This window comes from Toxotes jaculatrix, chromosome 3 (genome assembly GCF_017976425.1).
Source record: "Toxotes jaculatrix isolate fToxJac2 chromosome 3, fToxJac2.pri, whole genome shotgun sequence".
NCBI lineage: Eukaryota > Metazoa > Chordata > Actinopteri > Toxotidae > Toxotes > Toxotes jaculatrix.
This window is the reverse complement of record NC_054396.1, coordinates 15278918-15299810: the sequence shown is the minus strand read 5'-3', so window position 1 is coordinate 15299810 and position 20893 is coordinate 15278918. Positions and strand designations below refer to the sequence as shown.

Sequence of the window (20893 nt, the reverse complement as noted above, 5' to 3'; positions counted from 1 at the left end):
ACAGTAGGAGCCATAAAATAGCACTTTGTTACCACACTCAAAGCCTTATCAATGCCCAGTAATGATTTCCATTGTAAATTTTCTATCTCAGCCTCACCATAACCATGTCACTATTATAGCAGTCCATATTTGCAGGGAATTTTGCTACCTATCTACCATTCACGTGTTAATGAGCCTCCATCTGAACGTATAGACCTTGTGTAATTTGTCTGTGAAAAGCAGCCAGAATTAGTAGACACCAATCAGAATCTAAAGCTTATGCATACATCCAGTTAAAAGGTCCTCGTTGCTATGTGAGTCACAGGCTCACTCAATTTCCATGACGACAGGGGCAGATGACATTCACCGTCTATCAGCATATCTGCTGCGCACAGGAACTCTGAGGTATTGTCAGATTCATGAGAGCTCCTCACACTGCAGACCCCACAATGTTAATGCCCTGAAGGGACGATATAGTGATGTGTGGGAGTCACACTATGCTGCTGTCTATCAAGCTATTCCTCAGTTGTAAAGGACCGCTGCTTGGCAACACTGACATTCAATACTTTACAAAGTTCCACAGAGTCAGTTGTCACTGTAACATCTGTATTTAAAGTATATTGTTATTGAAATGAAAAAAAAAAAAAAGAATCAGTGGAACAGTGAATAAGTCATGTTCATTCGGAACATGAAGTTCCTAATTAAATACAATAAAATATTTCAATATCCATCCAGTCATGACCTTGTTATTGTAGTTACACTCCAGGTTTATCAACATATAAAACATTTTTACAAACATCATTAAACCAGGCCAATTGCAATATTCTGTAAAAATACATACAGGGGAACATTTATCACTATTTCAATATTTCATGTTACAGTACAGCCTTAGCACTTTAACCTATCATGAAAAAAAAATGACCAGATTTAAACTGTAAAAGTCACTGGACATTTAATATGTAGTTAAAGGATAGGTTCACATTTTTTTCAGGTCTGTCTTAAAACAATTCTGACATGTCTCTCTGTGCATTTTAAGGATTATTGTTGGTTAATGGATTATTACAGAAACCAATTATCCTTTCAATACAACTATGGGCTTGTCAGTATTTTTTTAAAGATCAAGTTGAAATGTGAACTTATCCATTAAGGAAAAACGGTGCACAAACAAAAAATTGATATGGCCTATACATTAGCACTGTAATTCACAGCTCATGTTGGTCAGTGTTTAGGCATGTTCCTCAGGTATTTGTCCAGGAATCTTTATGCCCTGGTCTATAGTGTTTCTGGGACTGGAGTTGGCACAGCTGGAGTGGGTTTCAGCAGTGCTGCTAGTTCTCTGGATGAACTGGAGGAAGTTCTCCTGAAAGGAGCCCTCATGGCTAGATGCCCCAAACTCCACAGGCTGGGTCACGCAACAGCGTCGAAACTTCACCAGCTCCTCCCTGATCTGTCTGTTCAACAGGCCATAGAAGAATGGATTAACTGCAAAGGAGGAGTAAGCGAGCCAGGTGACTGCCTCCTCTAAGTCACCTGGGCTCTGCATGGAGCCAGTCAGAGACATCTGTAGGTGAAAGATAAAGTACGGCAACCAACAAACCAAGAACTGGCCCACAATGAAAACCAAAGTAAGAGCAGCCTTGCCTCCACTGAAGGCCCTCTCTGGAGATAGTCTTTGGGGCAGAGTGCGAGTGGTGGTGATCATGGTGGTCTGGCTGTTGATGGAGTCAGAGCGATCCTTAGCAAGGCTTGCATTTGCCCATGTTGGCACAGCAGGGACTTGTTGTAAGGCAGCAGAACGAGCTACCTTGTAAACTGCACAGTAAACAGCAAAGATAACCACTGCAGGAACCAGGAAACAAACCACACTGAAGAGCACAGCAAATACTCTTCTCAGACGACTGTGGCTCGCGTGGAGGGAACAATGAGCTGCAGCAATGGAGCTCTGATGTCCATAAGCTGGCCACCCAAACAGCGTGACCAAAGCCAAGAGGACTGACTTAACCCAGATTAGGAGCATTACACCAATAGCGAGGTTGATGGTCATCTTGACTTCATAACGCATTGGGTGCACTATATAGAAGTAACGCTCCACACTGATGGCTGTGATGGTGAGAATAGACAGACAGATGAGGAAAACATTGAGAAAGATGTAAACCTGACACTCCAGAACAGTAAACACCACAGTGCCAAAGAATGGTGAGCTGGATATGATCCCCAAAGGCATGAGGAGGATGGCACACAGTAGGTCCACTGCACAGAGATGACACACAAAAGCAAACCTCTTGAGGTGAGGCGCACGAGCAATGGCCACCATCACACCAGTGTTGGCCAACAAAGCAATGAGATTAAGGGTCACCATGCAGAACAACCCAAAAAGGTCTTTGATCTGTGACTGGGAGCTTGTGACAACGCTAACATCGACAGGCACGGTAGGATTGGACTGCCATCGGGCAGTGGTGGGATCCGGAAGTGATTGATTTGGCAGAGAGGCTAGCATTGGACCAGTCTTGTCGGCCATTATTTGTTCACAACTTCCCCCATTTGTTTCTCAGATGTCTTCATGTCTGGATGTCCTGTGTTGAAAAAGAGGGAAACAATCCATAAATGGAAAAATTTTAAGGCAGCACAGACAAAATGAGGAAACCAAGGCCGAAAACCAAAAACCGAAACACCGAAAGAAATTGTTATGCCAAATATTAGTACCATTGCATTTATGGCTATGACTGTGTACTAACCTCACTAAAATTGCAAGGCATTGGGATTACATAAATTAATATGAATGTTTCAAAGGATAAATCAATTTACAAGATTGTAAAATTAAATATGTTCTCTCATATATATATATATATATATATAAACAGATAAACTTGTGGGTGGACTAAAAACATAGCCTTGTTTATGTAAAATCAGAATTAGCCCCCATTAAGGGCCATTCTACACTATTGTTGAAGAGAATAAGCAATGACTTGCCTCAGTAGACTGAGCTTTTCGCTCTCAGTGATCTCGGTTAGTGCTTAACTGCCCTCCAAAATATTTGCATGACACTCTTTTTTAAGACATAGTCAAATGTCTTTGACACTTGAATTTCATCTAAGAAATGAGAAGCTAAATGAAAAAGGAGTAACAAACTGATCTGATATAACAGACCTACAGTCAAAGAACAGATTTTCTGAGTAAATTAAAGCAAATGTGCAGGTGAGTGAGATATTTTTGGACAAATGGACAAAAAAGTAATTTTGATATCATAAATCAATTAATGCTGGGAAAATACAAGTGTGTCCTTTCTATCAGAGTGTCAAGTGCAGACAAGGCAATCGCAGCAGTTTCTAGACCAAGATTTGTATAGATTCTCTTTGGACTGTATTTCAGGGAATAAATCAACAAGGTTAGATTATTAAATTTCTGTCCCCAAAAGCCTGCAATGAAAAAGGAATGAAAATATATTTCTTTGACATTCATGTGTAATATGCATTCATTATATGCAATAGTGCACTGATGACATACAAGCAAAACACTTTTCAAAAAATATCAGTGCAGCATAACAAACATAAATAGCAGTCAATTTAGATTTGCATCACCAAAAAATTGAAATAAATAGAATTAGTTAAAAAAAAATTATATATAAAATTACTTACCCATAATCCACTCTCTGTTTGCGTGGTACAGTTCAGAACAAACAGGTGAACCAGGAGTCTGACTTGACAAAGCTTCTATTGAAATCCAACATATTGTTTTATAAGCAAAACCACATTAAGCCTAGTTTAACTTGATTTAGTTTTTTTAACAAAGAAAAAAGAAAAAATAGTCAGTGTTCTGCTTAAAAATCCATATTATTAAATCCAGTCATCTCAGTGAATGAAATTTGGCTGTTCTATAGAGAGGCTCTAGAGGTCCAGTCTCATCACACATATGTATCTAAAATTAAAGAAGTGCTGATCACTGACTCCATGATGATTTTAGTTGGAAAATGATGCCTCCTATCTCATCACCCCTCCTCCAGAAACACTCTCATCCCTGTCCTGTGCTGTGTATGGCAGTGACTGTCACACATTGTATGGTGTGTGATTGTGTCTGTGTGGCTTTTTTTTTTTTTTCTTTCAAACAGACACACACTCCACTGTCCCCCTCCAGAGTCCAGTCTTCCCTGGGTCCTAATAGCCATCAGTTTAAAGGGGAAACTCACATTTACCACATAGCTTTGTGTCTGTGCTCAAGCAGTATTATTTATTGAAATCAGAGGTAACTGTAACATTGCTAGAGAACAGAACATTTTCTCTGGCAGCAATAACAGGTAAACTATTGTAGACACAAAACTTAAATGCACTACAATATAATTCCAGCTATTAGTGTTTCAGTGGTCAAAGGCTCACTCTCATCCCTTAATTTAAGATAAATCATTTTAAAAATACTCCATTGTAAGTAAAAGCATTCAGAATCTTATTACAAATGAAAGTACAGTTTATCATTTTTTCCACTGATGTGTGTAACTGTAACCAATGTTGTAGTTTTACATCTATCATAAGACAAATAGGCCAAATCTGTGTTTCCTGACAGCATCCGGTTACTTTATAAATTACTGGACTATTAAACCAAACAGAATTCTTTAATCAGATGACTACAAAAATATTAAAACTTTAGTTTAAGTTTTGATCATAAATTAGTAATTCTCCTATATAAAAGAAGACCAAAACAGCTTTATGTCATTAGAATTTCACAAGATAAACCTGAATTTGACTACAATTTTGTTGTTCTGCCCCATCACTGCAGCTTCCTTGAGCTAATTAGCATCTAAAATTGCTGACACAGTTCATATTACACAAGTTCCCCAAAATCTCATTAGCAGCGTCTGAGCTATTGGAAAAATATTTAGACAAATGTTTTAATCATTTGCAGAATCCAAGGGATGCGCAAAAAGAACTACTTAGTCCAGTATATGATGATTACATTTTCCGAGTGAATAATATCCAGTTAATGAATACTTCATTTTCAAATTAATTATATATTTAAATCAAAGTGTTGGCCTAACAATGAGTATTTATACTTCCACATACTCTTACAAAATCAATATTGAAAACACTGTCATTTTATTTGTTTCCAATGTCCTATACAAGATGTAAATATGAACATATTTAATAAATTTTTTAAAGAGTTCATTTGCATATTTAAGACTGTATTTTTAATTTACACACCCATTACCATCAGCATTTTGTTTTATGCATATAATGTCTTACTGTCAAAGAAAAGCGAATTCACTGTGTTGCATAAACACCTAAAATAACAAGCATACAAAAAAAATCAAAGTCTTAAAGTTCAACATCCAAAACAGATAACGACTTCAACAAGTTGGAGAGGACTTTAGTTTATTAACTTGTAAGAGGTTCAAGTAAAGCCTAAAGCAATTACATTCCAAAGGGAGTTGCTCACTACTGACACCATATGGTGACATCTCGTACCACAATTATATAGCTGGAAGATCTGCTGGGCAAGAAATGTGCCCAAAGTATTCATGATTTACATATTATATTACTATACACTACAGAAGCATATTCAGAGTCCTTCTTAACAGTCAAACAAAAAAAAATTCTAACAGTGCTTGGACATTATCCCCAAACTTCATACTTCCACCTGTAAACATTTTTGTTTATAAACTTCGTCATTTTAACTTCCACTGTACCATATATTATTATTATAAATGTCTATATACCTGCAACAGCATGCAACAAGATCCAAGATTGTTTCTTTCTGACGTCCAGGTTTCTACTTCAATTTCCACATGGCTTAAATAATGCAATTTGTAAAAGTTAAGCAGCTACTCAAACCAGAACCGAGATGCCAAATAGAATAAGGTGCAAGTAATTCAAAAACAAAATCGTCCAAATATTTAGAGGCCTTTTAAATGTTTAAAAACCAGGCTCAGGTAAAAGATACCAGCAGGAGAATGGTAAATGGTGAAGTAAATGGTAAAGTAAATACAGTTTCTCAGTGTGTGTTATAAAGAATGTGCAAAATATAAGGCACCGAGGAGTATATGATATTTATGATAGTGACATCTACACAAAGAGACAATAACCACATTAGATTTTAAGAAAGCCCCTGAAAGAGAAAGAATGAGGAGCGCTTCTCTTTTAAAGGAGTGGCCTCGCTTCTTGAGCTGTAGTAGCGCTACATGTTCAGCTCCAGCAGGTACCGAAGGCGACACTGGCTCTCTCTGTAGATGAGGTATTCACTGTTGCTAAAGTGGCTGTCTGTGAACTGGGGCTGTTCTACAGGCTTACCCTGAGGCACAGAAACCTTCTTGCCATCCAAAGTGATGTAGATGTCCTCAGTGGGATCTTAAAACACAGGCATTAACAACTTTACCAAACAAAAGATGCTGCACAATATCATTTAACATTATAATTTTTGTAGAAATTACTAACAAAATGTGCCAAGTAGAATTTTATTGAAACAACATGATCTTGAATTGCATGTTTATGCATGTTTCTCATGAGTTTCTGTTGTGCAAGTTTAAAAAACAACTTAAACTTTGCCCTGTCTGCCCAAGTTTTTAGACACACAGGACATGTGGCTCTCTCAGTACACAGACAGTGACCTTGAGACAGACTCTACTGAACAAATAAAAGTGAGAAAGTACCTGGTTCCACTGTTCCTCGTGCCACCACACTGTCATAGCCTGCAGGAGCCTTCCTCAAGGAACTATTGTCTTTGGTGATGGTGTGTTCTTTGCCGAGGGCTACCTCACTCAGAAACATCACTCCAGTGTTTTTAGAGGTGCGCACTAAGAACATACATGGCAGAAAATGTGATTTTTCAATCACCATAGTATCATTATGATTGCAATCAATGTCCTTATTATCTTCTTTAATCCATGTCTTCATGCAGCCTTACCGTAACATGCAGACTTGCTGTTCTCAGACGCAAAATAGATCCCGCGACCAACACGGCCACCTGAATGGGGCATTATCCTCAGACCACTCTTCAGGATCGCTGCCACCACCGCTATGTTTGTACCATGCCACAGCAGACGGCGGTTCTCCAGACTATCATTCTCCATAAAGCGCTCTCCCTGTAATGTGCAATGTATGTGTTCGGTCACAGGACTTCTTACTATCTTCTGTACTGCATTAAACAAGATTGGCCGCCGTTCTTACCTCTGACTCTCGATCGACTTCCCAAACATTGACAATTTTTGGTTTGCGATAGGTACCTGAAGTCACTTTCAAGTATTTTTCTATGATCTTTAAATGCAAAGAAAAATAAATGCGTTAATATTGGTGGACAAGAGGACAACATGAATGGAAGATGACATGAGATCAGTCACGACAATACAAGGGCTCTGTATTAACTGAGCCTTACTATCACTTATGGCATAGTACCTTGAATGTTTCTGTTTTCTTGTCCATAAGCGTGAGCTTGCATCTGAGAGAATTGTAGTCTTGGTCGAGAGGATGAGGAACTGTTTCTATCATCTCTTCCTGAGCCTTCTCGGTCTCTGACTTCAGAGTCTGGGCAAGCTCAATATCAGCCAGCACCTTCATAGAGCATGCGCAAAAAGAGCATGACTTCAGGACTGAGAAAAACACTCCAACACATAATGTTAAAAGAGAAAACAAAAAACTAACCATAAGCATCTCTTTCTTCTTCTCCACAATCTCTTTGTTGTCGATGGTTGGCGGTCTGTTCCGGCCAAAGTTGTGTGGGACTGTGGTAAAGAACTTCGAGGAAAGTTCTTCCAGGCGTGCTCTTCCACTTTTTTGGTTCATGGCTTTCTCGATTTCCTCCAACACTTCAAAGCCCTTTGCAATCTGCAGCTTACTGAGTTTGCCCAAAGGCATCTTCTTGATGTCTGTATAACAGCCACACACGCACACAAAAATACAAATCCCAAACCAGACTAGTTATTGTTTGTTTTCTATGTTTTTGCTATGAAAAGGCATCTCTAGCAGTGTATACTGTATTGTCTACTCTAAGGTGCAAACAGTCTCTTCATCTACTTCCAAATTTTACTAAAACATGTAACAATAATTGATTGTGTTAGCAAAGCCCCACACACTGATACTAAGATATGTTTAAAATGCTGAGATAAGGAGATAATGTTGAGTAAATGCAGACTTCACCCTCAGTGGCAATGGATCAATCATTTACATGTCACACTCGGCACTATTTGATCTCCAAGTGTCCTACATTTCTGTGCAAAAAGCTAAGAGGTTATTTTCACATGAGCACCCTGTTTAGTGCAGCAGGTATTTCCTGCCAAACCAGCATGTTACACAAAAGGTATGTAAGCACATTGAACTTTTGCATAATGTACAGACTTGTTGGCATTAAGGGTTGGTTGACTGAAACACACCCACCTAAGTTCATACATTCCATTGCCTCCTTGAACATGTCATTGCTGAAAATGAGCTGGATGAGATCTTTTGTTGCGTTGTTAAGGGTGCAAGGTAGGATATTTTTGGTGACTTTGGCAGTCTTCCCATCAACACTGTCCACCTGCAAAATCGAAAAGTACACCCAGTGAGATTTTACTAATTTGCAGAGTTGCATAGGTTTAAAATGAATGAAACACCTTCATCAATTTCTTTGACGCATGTCATGGACAGTGGAACCTGATTCTATTAGTTTCTATTGCTAACAATTCTAATAATCTGAGGCTTTATATTCATACTCAGTCATCCTTGTGAGTTGTACACTTACATTACCTTGACCTCAGCATCCTGCTCTCCATCCACCTCAATTAGGGTGTACTTCCCGGGGTGGGCCACAAAAGTCATCCGATCACTCCATTTGTTCTTTGTCTTGTCCTTAAACTTCTTCTCAAAGTCCTTGATAGCATCCTCAGGCTTATCAAACGTATTGAGTTTGGATTGTCCCACTTCCCCCTGATGATTAGATCAGAGATGAGGCAACTGGGGGCAATTTATCCTGATATGATCATCGTTGTAAATTAAACATCACTAGTCATGTTCACATAACATGCAGAGGACATTTGTTCAAACAAGCCATTTGGAACATGCAAAATACAGATGATTTCATTCCACAGGAAAAGTGCAAGATTTTCCAGCATTTTCGAGAATTTAAAGCGATAAAACAGCAAAACAAAATAAAATAAAATAAAATAGATAATGTAGCTTAGAAGGAATCTGTTGTGGGACAAACTTACCACTCTACCCCATCTATTCCATGAATAGTATTTGTTGTTTGCTTCAATAACTTGAATGACATAAAACTTATTATTGTTATGTCCGATGTTTGTCTGATTGAGCATGCAGTCATAGTCCTCATATACCTGGTGGAGACAACACAGAACGTTTTTCAACATCTTTAAATATAATTGCCTTGTCATTTGCCTTGATATACATAAATGGGTACTTTGAGGATCTCTAATGTTAAGCAGCATCCTTCTTACCTCTCCAGAGCTTGACAGTGAGCAATGCTCGTCCACCTTCTTCTTGCCTTTTACCTGTGGCCCTGCAGCCAGGAGGGCCTCTTTAGCAGAGGTGAAGGCATCCTTGGGCTTTGGTGTCTCAGGCTCCTTCTTGCCCTTCTTGCCGCCTGCCTTGGCAGCAGATGCAGCCCGTCTCTTTGGTGCCATGCCTCCTGCAACGAAAACCTGTCATGCTGGTCACCGGGGATAATCCCTGGACAAGCTCAGACATGCCCACATTTGCCAGCTAGCCATCTCTCTGGCTGTTCATCAAAACATATGTGCACTTACTGAGTATCTAACAGACATTTAATAGTCAGATACTGTAATAAAGCCGTAAGTAACAACAATTTACCCCTATGCAACAGTAGTTTTTTTTATATATTTTATTTTAGAACAAGGCCACCAGTGAGCCCCCCGCCCTGCGCAGTGTATGCAGAAGACGAACTGAATTTGCGTTAGAAGCAGCAGCAGCAGCAGCAAGTACTCACCTTTTTAACTTTAAATGGTGAGAGAGAGAGAAACAGAGGAAGACGCACCCGAACACAGCGTCTCTTTGCTGATGGTGCAAGAGCCTGACACTGACTCCGGGTTTCGGGAAGTTTACAGTCACTTCAGGAACAGAGAGGAAGAGGCGGAGCTCAGATGTATTGGATCTATGCAGCTGCACAGCTTAATACTGCCACCTACCTCATCCCGGTTATGTGTCCCTTAGACAGTGTTCTCTTCCCGTTATTCCCGTTTCCTGTAGGTCCCCCACCCGGGTCCTGCGGAGGTTACATACCCGACCGGGGAAACGGACTGCGACACAACACCTGTATGTAATGTTCCTTGCCTCCCGAAACCTTCACAACTTAAGTAAGGAGAACTAGGGCAAATTATATAGGCCTATTAATGTGGCTCACTAATGTCCCCTCACTAATAAAGGTGTAATACAGATATTTCTATAGGTTTAGACACCAGATGTTCTTATAGTGCACAGAAGTCTGATCCTGTCCATGATCCACAACATGAACATAAAATGACATAAAATGTAATCGTAAACTCTGTGGAGTGAAAAGAGCTTGCTAGGACCTCCAGACTTCATTTTCATATCTTACATATTGTACCCTACCGTACATACTGTATGTGTATATATCTATTTGTGTGTGTAAGTGTGATCAGTCCCAAAAGGAAATAAGGAAAAGGATATGTGCTCTCTGCCTCTTTCTACTTTCATAGTACAGTCACTTTTAATTCCAGTGTAAGTTTCCCATATGGCACCTCTTCTCTAATAATAAACTTAATTTGTGCCATTTTTCTCTGCTAAATTCACAAAACATCACAGGAGACATATCAGATGTGTGGCACTGTGTGTGTGTGTGTGTGTGTGTGTGTGTGTGTGTGTGTGTGTGTGTGTGTGTGTGTGTGTTTAAAGTGTATCTTTAGCTGTTAAATTAAAAGTTTCAGTTTAATAAAGACTTAACATGACAAAGACTAATGAATTGTTATACACATATTAGACTGTGTTGTCATAGGTGGTGTTGTTGGCAACAATTCCCATTGCAGTGTCCTGTGTGTGTGACAACTTGTTGTCTCTGTGCACACTGTGGATTTGTCTGATGTTGAACTGCTGTTATCGATTGCAGTTCGCAAAATAAAGCTTGCTGGTCAGACAGTTTGCCCAAAGATAATTCCGAATGTTCTCATAATTATGTCTTAGTTTAATATGGTGGTGCTCTTTATTACACGCAAGCTGACATTCCTGCTCATACTATCACATGTAGGAGTTGTTGCAGCGCATGCTGTACCTGGTTTATATAATCACTGTAATTTGATGATGGCCACTGAGCAGATCTAATAAAGTAAAACAGTGTTCTGATTATCAGTCCCACTTCCTCCATATGCAAATACTCTATTTACAGAAAGCCCCGGGGCTGCCTACATGTTGCAGTGTGCAAGATTAGATCAAACAGTGTAGACACAAGATGGCAGTGTTAAATCAGGGATACTGACGGTCTATTTTCCAAAGCATCTGCTTCATGTACACAGGGGTTCTGAATGCTGTGTGAATTCCTACGACAGCTTTGGTGGATTTTATCCCATCATCAGCAGATGATGATATTTGTGCTGGTAATTTTCATTTAGAGACTGTTTGGTCTTGGCAGATGGTGTAGATTGAAGCTGATAAATATTAGACAGCTCAAATTTTAAACCTGAATCCAAATTTAAATGAATTTAATATCATCCTATATTTTAAATAGTTAAGCTAATTGACTACATGAATTTAGCTTCTTTCATAAAAGTCATGTGTTTATACATTGCTTTCTTTTTTGGGCTGTGGCTTAGGAGGTAAAATAGGACTTCCATTTATTTATAGGGTTGATGGTTTGATCCCTGGCTCTTTCTGTCCATATGTTGAAGCATCCTTGAGCCTTGACAGTGAACCCGAAATTGCTGCATTTTTGGTAGATTTGTACAGGTGACTAAGACTAGTAAGGATTATTCTCAAAGCATTTTTGTACATATTGTTCTCTGGAATATGCATATCATGATTATGTGCAAATAAGCCCACTATTAGTCATTTTGGTATTAATAAAAAACACATTTTATTTACATAAATTACAAGAAAGCACAAACTGGTTCACCAAAATCTACATTAAAAACGTCTTGTATATATTACATTTAACAGATTTACTATAATTTACTCCATTGTTGCAAGTAGAATCTTCAATAAAAACAAGGGCTATATGCGACTTTATTGGCATCTCATTTAAAATCGCTACAAGTCAAAGAACAAAATAAAATAATTGGGACATTGTACTCACAGCACTTTGAGGACAACTAAGTCAGGACAATTGTCTGTGTGACCTCTTTAATATCTGAGACACCTGATTCAGGACTAGTGGTTATATAACTCTGTTTACAATGCTTGGCAAATGAACTTCACCGATCTTCACAAGGAGGACGTTGTGGAGTCCACCACCTCTCGTCCATTACACACTGTTGGAACAACGTTGGAGGCTGATGCTGCAAAACATTTTTTTCAAAATGTTTTTTCAGTTACGGAAACAATACAGATACACAACATGCCCCTGCTACAGATTTTAATACTGAGTTACTGCACTGTAAACGCCCCAGAGGACCATGTGCTTACAGATGAATTTGCAGTATAATAATCAAGTAATGAATTATATGAAATTAGTATGTTAGTGTGTGTCAATATCACATTCTCAATTAATTTTCCAGATATAATTGTGTGTACCCTCTGTCCCTCAATTACGCTTTTCTCCACCTGATTTATGGTGGAAAATTTAATGGAACAAAAAGGACACTGGGCAAACTATTAAACCAGTTTCCCTGTTCTGAACTGTGCATGATTTTGAAAAAAGTAAAGAGAAAACAACAGCCAGTGATGACTGAAATCATATAGTGATTTGATCATCATATAGTGATAAAGTAGTTAAAAAATAATGTAATAGCACCCTATTTCATTTCTGTTACGAGTAATGTATTACTGTTTTCAGTAAATATATTTAGTTTACTTTTGTGTGTCAGGTGCTACCTTGAGAGAAACTGGAGCCTGGGCCGGTGGTGACACTGAAGCGGGTGGTAGCCACCCTGAGGGTGCTGACATTCTTCTGCGGCTGGAACAGGATGATGTGAACCTTGGGAGCGAAGAGGCAGCCCAGCACCACAGACCCACTGAGACTGACAGAGATGCACATGGTAGTGGTCTGCACCTGGAGGAGGAAAGAGCGGTGTAAAATTCACATTTAATTAATGTTGATATTTTCAGTGACATTTTTTTGGTATTAAAAATGTTTATTTAAATGTTTGTTCAACCTCAGAGCTGATGTGGCTCTGAGGGGAAGGTACAGAACTACCAGAAAGTGCCTCTGCTTATGAATAATCTTAGAAGCGGTGTTGAGGAACATTTTGCTGTTCAAGAATATTAATTTTAATAAGAAAGGGGCTCAGGAGTCAGAAAAGAAATGATAAGGACTTATTTTACAATTCAGAATCGAAGACAGCTGCAACAGAGGAGGAAGGAGAAAGCCATCAGCCGGGACTGCTAAAGAGAGGTGTTAAGCGACCTGTTTATTTGCTTGTCAATCAACTGTTTAACACTCTCTCCCCTTTTCCCTCACCCTGCCCACATCTTGCTATGTGTCATCAATCTGCTCCTTCAATTCCAACCTTGTCGCAACATTCTTTTTTTTTCTTTTCCTGGATAACAGGATATAGTCCGGCATCGTGTGGTGTGTGGCAGGTGCATTTCATTTTCACAAGGCACAGCAGGTGTCTGTCATCACCCTGAATGCTAATGTTGGTACTGACATGATGTGGGCACCACGTATTGTGCACAAACTGTTCTCCAACAAAAATAACATTATAATAGCAAATAAACAGCATCCATTAGTTGAAGCAAGGATATAACTGATACTAATTAAAATAAAATATTAATGAAAAAAGATTTCATATTAATATATAGTTGGCGTACTGTATATGTACTGTATATGTGAATGCACTGTAGATTTCTATGTGCAGTGAATTCAAAATTAAGTTTTTTACTCATGCCACCACTGATGTACAGTACACACACTGATGCACTCAGGTTCTAGGATGAGATGTAAATTCACAAAATGCACCATTACCAGTTTTCTTTATGTATATCTGTTCTGCATATATGGATATATGCACTAAGGGTAACACACAGAGGAAAAGGGATAGTTTATGGTTAATAATCTGAAAAATACTAAAGGGAACGGAGGCTAAATGTCCTCTACTTAATTCAGAAATTGTTTTGAATAAAGCTGCAGACAGTACTGCATAGGAATGACCTGTTAAGTGGTTTTAATAATTCACAAGATGTTGCTTTGGAAGAGCAGAGGACAAGGAATCTGCCTTTGCAGTAATATTTTTCCAGGGGTCTTCTGCTCAAGTGTGGAGAACAGGATGTTGAGCATGGCTTCTGCAGTTTCTGCACTTGTCTTCGCTCACTGTTGTTTTTTTTTTTTTACCGTGTTTGGCCTTTGAAGGTATTATTTTATTTCGCAAATACGGCATTGCTGCTTCAGATATAAATATTGTCTGCTGTGTTCGGGTAGCTTTATTCCTCCAGAGAACCTCACAGCGGAGATGAGATTCCTCGTTTTATTGGGCTTCGCGCTGTACGTTTATTGAAAAGCTTTATTGGATGAACTCAGCTACGAGCCGGTCAAGGTAGGCCAGCATGGCCTTTGAATAGACAAAACCTACCAGTAATTGACCAGCATTTGATTTGAGATCTCACAAGTGAAATTACCTTTTTTTTTTTTTTTACCCAGTGTAATTAGACATGGATTAGTTAAAATAAAATTTAATCTAATGATAAAATATAATAAAATATATGTATGGTATAAAAAGGATGCCATACTGATCTCGACTGGCTTCATCAGCTGTTTTAGATAGAGAAATACTGTCATTATATTTCCTCCACTAATGCTGCGTTGCTGAATTTATTCCGGTATTTCCTCAAAGGGTTATACACTCTGTATTTACGCACTTCCTGCCTCACCTCTTTCATTGCATCTGATCATGGTATTATGAGAGCACTATGTCCAGTAGATGCAGAACATTATGGTGCTGAAGTGAAGTTTAATGCCAGTGTTATACAAGCTTAACTGACAGACTTGGAAAGGTCCATTTTAAGACAGATCTCAAAAGGATATAGGACATATCATAACTGGCAACAGTTGTAAAGATCACAGGAAATAATTTTCTGTCTTTCATTACAGTCGGTAGCGTTCAGTGTTTTCATGGAAGTGTTGTGACTTTTGACTGCAGTGGCTGTTTAATCAGTTGTGTTTGCTGCTGAGATGAGATGACCAGCACTGGCATATGAGGCGAGCCCTCTGTGGAGAACATTTTCAATATTTCATGTGATAATCAAATGTGTTATTCATGGCTCAGTGGATTGTATTTAGTTTACTTTAAGATTTTATGACAGACGACAATCAAATCTGTATTTGTTATTCAGCTGGATATTTGCATCAGGCTGTGACAACAATTTGAGAAGTGGTGTAAAACTAGAAGAACACTAGTAATATGTCCCTGCCTGTGAAAAACTAGAGACGCCGTGCCAACTCAGTTGCTTCAGTAATTATTCATCGGTCAAAGGGGAGTTTTGCGTCTATCTGATGAGCCCGTTCTGGCTGTGAATTGCCCGCGTAGCCTGGAGGGCCTGGAGGGAGGGTTCCTCTGAGCCTCAGTACAGTCCCAGGACAGAGGGCACAGCTGGGACACAGCATCCTAGTCTTTCACACTCCATTCCACACAGCTACGCACAGGGACACACAGGGACGTTCAGTTCCCTTTCAGCGCTCATGGTCTGGCCTGCCTTCTCCATGTTTCTGCAGAGGCCGCTGTGTCAGGGGATTCCTCTGTCTATTTCTCCCTTCTGCCTCTGTCTCACTGCACGCTGTTAAGACCCCAGAGGGATAAACCCCCACGACTGAGGACACCCTTTTCTACGAAGTACTATCAAGTCAGTGTATGTTCTCGTGTCTACAGATGACCGTCAGCATCCATTCAGGATGCACTGTCAGAAACTGAACACTATTTACCTTGTCTGTTTTGCTTTGTTTCATCTATCTGTCTGTCTGTCCGTCTGTCTGTCTGTCTGTCTGTCTGTCTGTCTGTCTGTCTGTCTGTCTGTCTGTCTATCTATTTGTCTGTCTGTCTGTCTGTCTGTCTGTCTGTCTGTCTGTCTGTCTGTCTGTCTGTCTGTCTGTCTGTCTGCTTTGTTTCATGTTGGTATGCTGGTTTGGGACAAAAGATATAACGGTGCCAGAGACACTCATAGATACTGACGGTGCTCAGGTAAGGTGACTGAATCAGTGTCCATAGTGGATTTTCACTGGGGGGGAGGATTTACCATTTTTAAATGGAATAGTTTAAAACATTTTTTTCTCCAGGATTTCATTTAGTTGTGGAAATGCTGTGGTTGGAGGGAAATGTACCTTGTTAGCATACATTTCAAAATGCCTTCTTGATATAAGCTTTTCATTTTGGGGAACTGTGAAGGAGCTGCTGTGTTTTGTAACCATCAAGTTATACTTTGTCTTTGAAGACCTAGGGGTCTTTTGTTGTGGTAACACTTAGCTATTTAGTGTCCTGTCACACTTCTCCATGACCTGAGCATCCATATTTTATGATTTACTTTCACTTCATCAATATTTAAACTTTAAAGGTAAAATAAACTAGTCAGAGTTTTTATCTTGCACAGTACATGACAAGTTTAAGTGTGCAGCTAATTATGAAGAATTAAATCTATGCAGCAATAATGAATATATATTCCTAAGAGCCACAGGCACAGACATGGTTGACAGCTATATCAGTTTTAGCTGACATTAATTCATGACTTCATGCATATAAAAGCCAAATTCAACCCTAGAAGAAGTCATTATCTATTAAGATGTATTCTGCTGAGGTTATAAGAACCTACAGCCATCTGAAAAATTACTAGGAATGGTTACCACAGCATGTATGTCATTTAGAGAGGAGTAAAGTAACATTTGTAATGTACAATGGTTACCCTCCAGTAAGATCAGATTTAACCTAACTTAACTTACCCTATAGTCACTGGCAGTAACGTAGAAAATGGGCTGGAAAGCCAGCCAGATGATGCAGGTGGTGTACATGGTGAACCCGATGAACTTGGCCTCGTTGAAGTTTTCGGGGCATTTGCGGGTCTTGAAGGCATAGACCGTGCAGAGGATAATGAGGATGCAGTTGTAGGTAAGAGACATGAGCATACTGGAGTCCTTGCTGTTACACTTTAGGGTTACCACGTCTCTCCTCTCAGGGCTCACTTCCTTTCTCACCCCCGGGGCCTCCACCAGCAGCCAGACCACCACCACTACCAGCTGGCAGGAGATCAGAGCACCACAGATGGCAACCTGGGAAGCCGGGCTGATAAATCGAGGCCGCTGGGCACCGTCCTTCACCCCGCTGAAGATCCGAGCAATGCGATTGGTCTTGGTTAGGAGGGCGGAGTAGCAGACAGCAAAGGAAGTGCCTAAGCCTAGCCGGCGCAGTGTACACACTGCTGTGGAAGGTTTGGCTATGTAGATGAAGGTCATGCTATAACACATCAGCACTCCCAGCAGAAGAATGTAGGAGAGCTCACGTCCACTGGCCTTCACCACGGGTGTCTCATTGTGTTTAAGGAAGAGGCCTATGACAAAGAGCGTACACATCATCCCTAGACAGGAAATGGTGACGGGTCCAATGGCCCAAGCATCTTCCCAGCGGATGTACTCCTCAGGCAGGTCGTAACAGCCTGTCAGGTTGGCCAGGGGCCACTGTCCAAAACTGCAGTCAGCACAGGTGAACTCATCCTGCAAATACTGGTAGGGCTGACAGGGGATACAGATCCAGCAGCACACATCTCCAGGCTGCATACTCTTTACCTCATTCTTCCTGCAGGGGTCACTACACTGGGAGGTGGGGGCAACCTGTCCAGCCCAGGGGATGAGGCTGGTGTTCAGGGTCAGGCTCTGAGCCCAATAGCCAACTTTACGGTATACATAGCGTTCACCCTCTTTGTGATAGTGGAAAATGTTGTAACGGCCAAGACTGTCTCCAAAGGCATCAAAACGGACTACATTCTCTGTGTCTGGTGGGCGAAATGGTGCTGAAGGTGAAAGGGAAAAAAGCGAGTGTTAGAAAATAGCAGTTGTATGGGCGTCAATATAGGGCAAGTCAAACTGAGGTTAAAAACACTCGAAGTGAAAGCAAAGCAAAATATCAATCATTATCATTTGTTTTTTTTAGGTTTGTGACAGTAGGACTCACTTGTTTTGGAGAACAAAGACTGAGGAGTTTACAAAGCTTTTCTTGTGGAAGGACAGTCTAATATTAAATTTACCTCTTTGCTTATTTATGTCTCTGCTGACATTTTATTTGTCTCGTATTATACACTGAACAGTGACAGGACACAGGTGCAAATTGTCAATTTACATGATGAAAGCTACAGTTTGAGTCAATTTACTTTGATGGAAAGTTCCTGGATTGAACACTGGAATGGGAATTCCAGACAGATGGTACATTATATAAAATACCGTTCAATCTCCTCATAAAAGCCTAGGTTGAAATAAAGCACCAATTACAAATTTTCAAAGTCACCTGTTGCTATCCTGATTGTATTAACATTCTGTATACCTGGTCATGAAATTGAGTACTAAGGGCTGCAACTCATGACTGTTTTGATTATTGATTGATTAATCATATTGGCCATAACATTATGGAAAATGGTAAAAATTCATATTATAATTTCTCAGGGTCCACTGTGACATATTCAGAAACACGTTTCATACAGCACGCAGTCCAAAACACAAAGAGATTTAATCTACTATGATATAAAATCCTCACATTTCGGGAAGATGAAACCAATAAATTGTATTTTTCCTCAGTTACTTAAGTAAATTGATCTATTATTAAAATTGTTTCCCTTTAAATTTACTTGCATAAACTGCTATTATTTTATATAAATAAAATGAAACTATTATTATGCAGCACTTTTGTCATCTATTAATCAAATCTATTATATCGAATCTATTATATCAAATGTTTTTAAAACGTATAGAGCACTTAGCAATCCATCTGCTGCATGTGTTTTCTCCTTAGGGTGTTGTAATGCCTGCAGGGACTAGCTAATTTAAGGCCTGTAATCCAATTTTAAGTCTCTGGACAGTAAAATCCTTTGGGTTTTTGCTTTTTTTTAATTTAAATCGTAAACAGCAGAAAACCATGGCTGGGAAAGAGCATGGTGATCCACCTGTATCTCCCGTCAATGACAATGTCAGCATTTCCAGAAAAACTGAAGGATAAGACAATACAGCTCATTTACAAAAGTGAGAGTATTTGAATTCGTGGGTCCATCATTTGTGATGTGTGAATGTGTTTATGCAAATACTGTTAGACATTTTGTGTTGCAGCCTTGTGTACACAAGCAGAAAACAAATATTCTCTCTGCGTCAGAGAGGAGAAATGATGTTTATGTGTATCTGCGGTGTTGGAGCTGAAGGAGCCTCTCTCTATTCATGCTCAAGTCAAAATGCATGAAAGAAGAAGCCTCAAAGCATGAGGGTGTGGAAATAGATTCATCTTTGCAAACTGAATCATTACAGATTTTATCTAAAGCTGCAGTGTATAAAGACGTAGAATTACTCTTGCGCTAATTCAACACTTTATATGAATTGGTACAATGAATCTAAATTGCTATAACCCAATTTGGCAGCTTACACTACATGCAGAGTGCACTTGTGGAGATTAAACTGTGACTTCTGCACAGATGAGGGAATAATGAGAAAAAGAAAGCAGTTTTACATCCTGAAAATTCAAATATCTGTTAAGCAACACTGCAATAACAAAAGTTCATCACGTTTTTACTCACCTTCAAACTTGACCTTGAGAATGTAGTCCCTGTAAAACTTCCGGCCGTTGCCAGGTTTAAGAGCATCACACACCCTGGTGGAGTTGGGGCATAAGGCCTGCCTCATGTTATGTAAGGCAGCAGCCATTGCATAGACAGCATTCACCACAAACATGATTTTGGATTCTGGCTGAAATGGAACCTCCCGGAGTGAGTGCTTTCCACAGCCCAGATCGTGGAGGCTGCACTGGAACTGATTTTCCCAAAACTCTCTGAACCAGGGATTCCTGGTGTTGTTGTAGGGGTGCAGGGCAGTGAAGTATTCATTAAACTGGGGGATTTGATAGGAAGCCAGTTCAATGGTGAACGCCCCATCTGCCACAGCTTCGCTTCCCCTCACCACACTCTCCTGAGCTCCCCAGCCATCACTGGCCACCCAGGTGAAGGTGACGTTCATGCGGTTGGCTGCCACCAGCAGCTCACGGGCATCTTCGCTGCGTGTGAACAGGATGACCACCTTGGCGTTGGATTTCTGCTGCAGGGAACGGATCACATTCTCATAACTCCAGCGGCTCATGGAGCGGCTCACCTTGGCCGAAGTAGCAATGCAGATCTGGCGGGCTCGAGCCTCTTGCTGGAAGGCATCAATCCCAGTCTCACCATAGTCACCTTCTGATGCCACTGTAGATACATAAGTCCAGTTGAAGTAACGCAGGATCTCTGCCATTGCCTTGGCCTGATAAAAGTCAGGGGGCACGGTGCGGGCGAAGTAGTCATAGCGGGTCTTGTCACTGAGCTTGGCACTGGTGGAAGCATAGCTGATCTGAGGGATTTGGAAGAGTCGCAGCAGGTTGGCCACCTGAAATGGGAAAGACACCAGAATGATTATGTTTGTTCACATAACATCAGCAAGCCTTCATTAAGGGTACTGTATTTATACATATACATATGCATAACTATTACAATATACTAGCTGGAAAACTGGTAATTAACTTATTACAGTTCACACAGAAAACATGCACCTGCCAACTGTGGGAATTGTTTTAATTGCTCATCATTAAATGAATTAATGAAATTGGCTACACTAC

General features: G+C 40.0%; 3 protein-coding genes across 5 annotated transcripts in view; all 3 read right to left on the bottom strand.

Annotated features, from left to right (window-relative positions):
- Positions 1–1204: 1204 nt before the first annotated feature.
- On the bottom strand, positions 1205–2497 carry gpr61l (G protein-coupled receptor 61-like). Its single transcript, XM_041034535.1, has one exon. It carries the CDS (start codon positions 2495–2497, stop codon positions 1205–1207), a length of 1293 nt encoding a protein of 430 aa, XP_040890469.1.
- Positions 2498–5322: 2825 nt separating this feature from the next.
- parp3 (poly (ADP-ribose) polymerase family, member 3) lies at positions 5323–10014 on the bottom strand. Of its 3 annotated transcripts, none has more exons than XM_041033911.1 (11): positions 9898–10014; positions 9389–9592; positions 9143–9268; positions 8682–8861; positions 8334–8472; positions 7602–7825; positions 7356–7511; positions 7131–7217; positions 6868–7045; positions 6614–6757; positions 5323–6311 (listed from the first exon to the last, which is right to left on the bottom strand). In XM_041033911.1, exons 2-11 carry the CDS (start codon positions 9572–9574, stop codon positions 6142–6144), a joined length of 1590 nt encoding a protein of 529 aa, XP_040889845.1. In that variant the 5' UTR covers positions 9575–9592; positions 9898–10014; the 3' UTR covers positions 5323–6141. The 3 variants fall into 3 exon arrangements, with proteins under 3 accessions (XP_040889845.1, XP_040889847.1, XP_040889846.1); XM_041033913.1 differs by having other exon boundaries at positions 8346–8472; XM_041033912.1 differs by having other exon boundaries at positions 9389–9579.
- A 2103-nt stretch (positions 10015–12117) lies between these two features.
- The window catches only part of grm2a (glutamate receptor, metabotropic 2a), a 31623-nt gene continuing 22847 nt past the window's right edge, over positions 12118–20893 (bottom strand). The window contains exons 3-6 of the mRNA XM_041033910.1: positions 19827–20664; positions 17002–18065; positions 12951–13128; positions 12118–12415 (exon numbers count right to left, since the gene is read on the bottom strand). Of these exons, the coding sequence (XP_040889844.1) occupies positions 12342–12415; positions 12951–13128; positions 17002–18065; positions 19827–20664 (2154 nt within the window). The 3' untranslated portion in view covers positions 12118–12341. The remainder of the gene's footprint in view (positions 12416–12950; positions 13129–17001; positions 18066–19826; positions 20665–20893) is intronic.

Coding starts and splice junctions, on each gene's coding strand:
- gpr61l (XM_041034535.1), bottom strand. CDS start 2,497: ATGGCCGACAAGACTGGTCCAATGCTAGCCTCTCTGCCAAATCAATCA.
- parp3 (XM_041033911.1), bottom strand. CDS start 9,574: ATGGCACCAAAGAGACGGGCTGCATCTGCTGCCAAGGCAGGCGGCAAG. Junction 7,826..8,333: donor AATGGAATGTATGAACTTAG/GTGGGTGTGTTT, acceptor GCTGTTATACAG/ACATCAAGAAGATGCCTTTG. Junction 7,512..7,601: donor AGAAGAAAGAGATGCTTATG/GTTAGTTTTTTG, acceptor TGCTCTATGAAG/GTGCTGGCTGATATTGAGCT.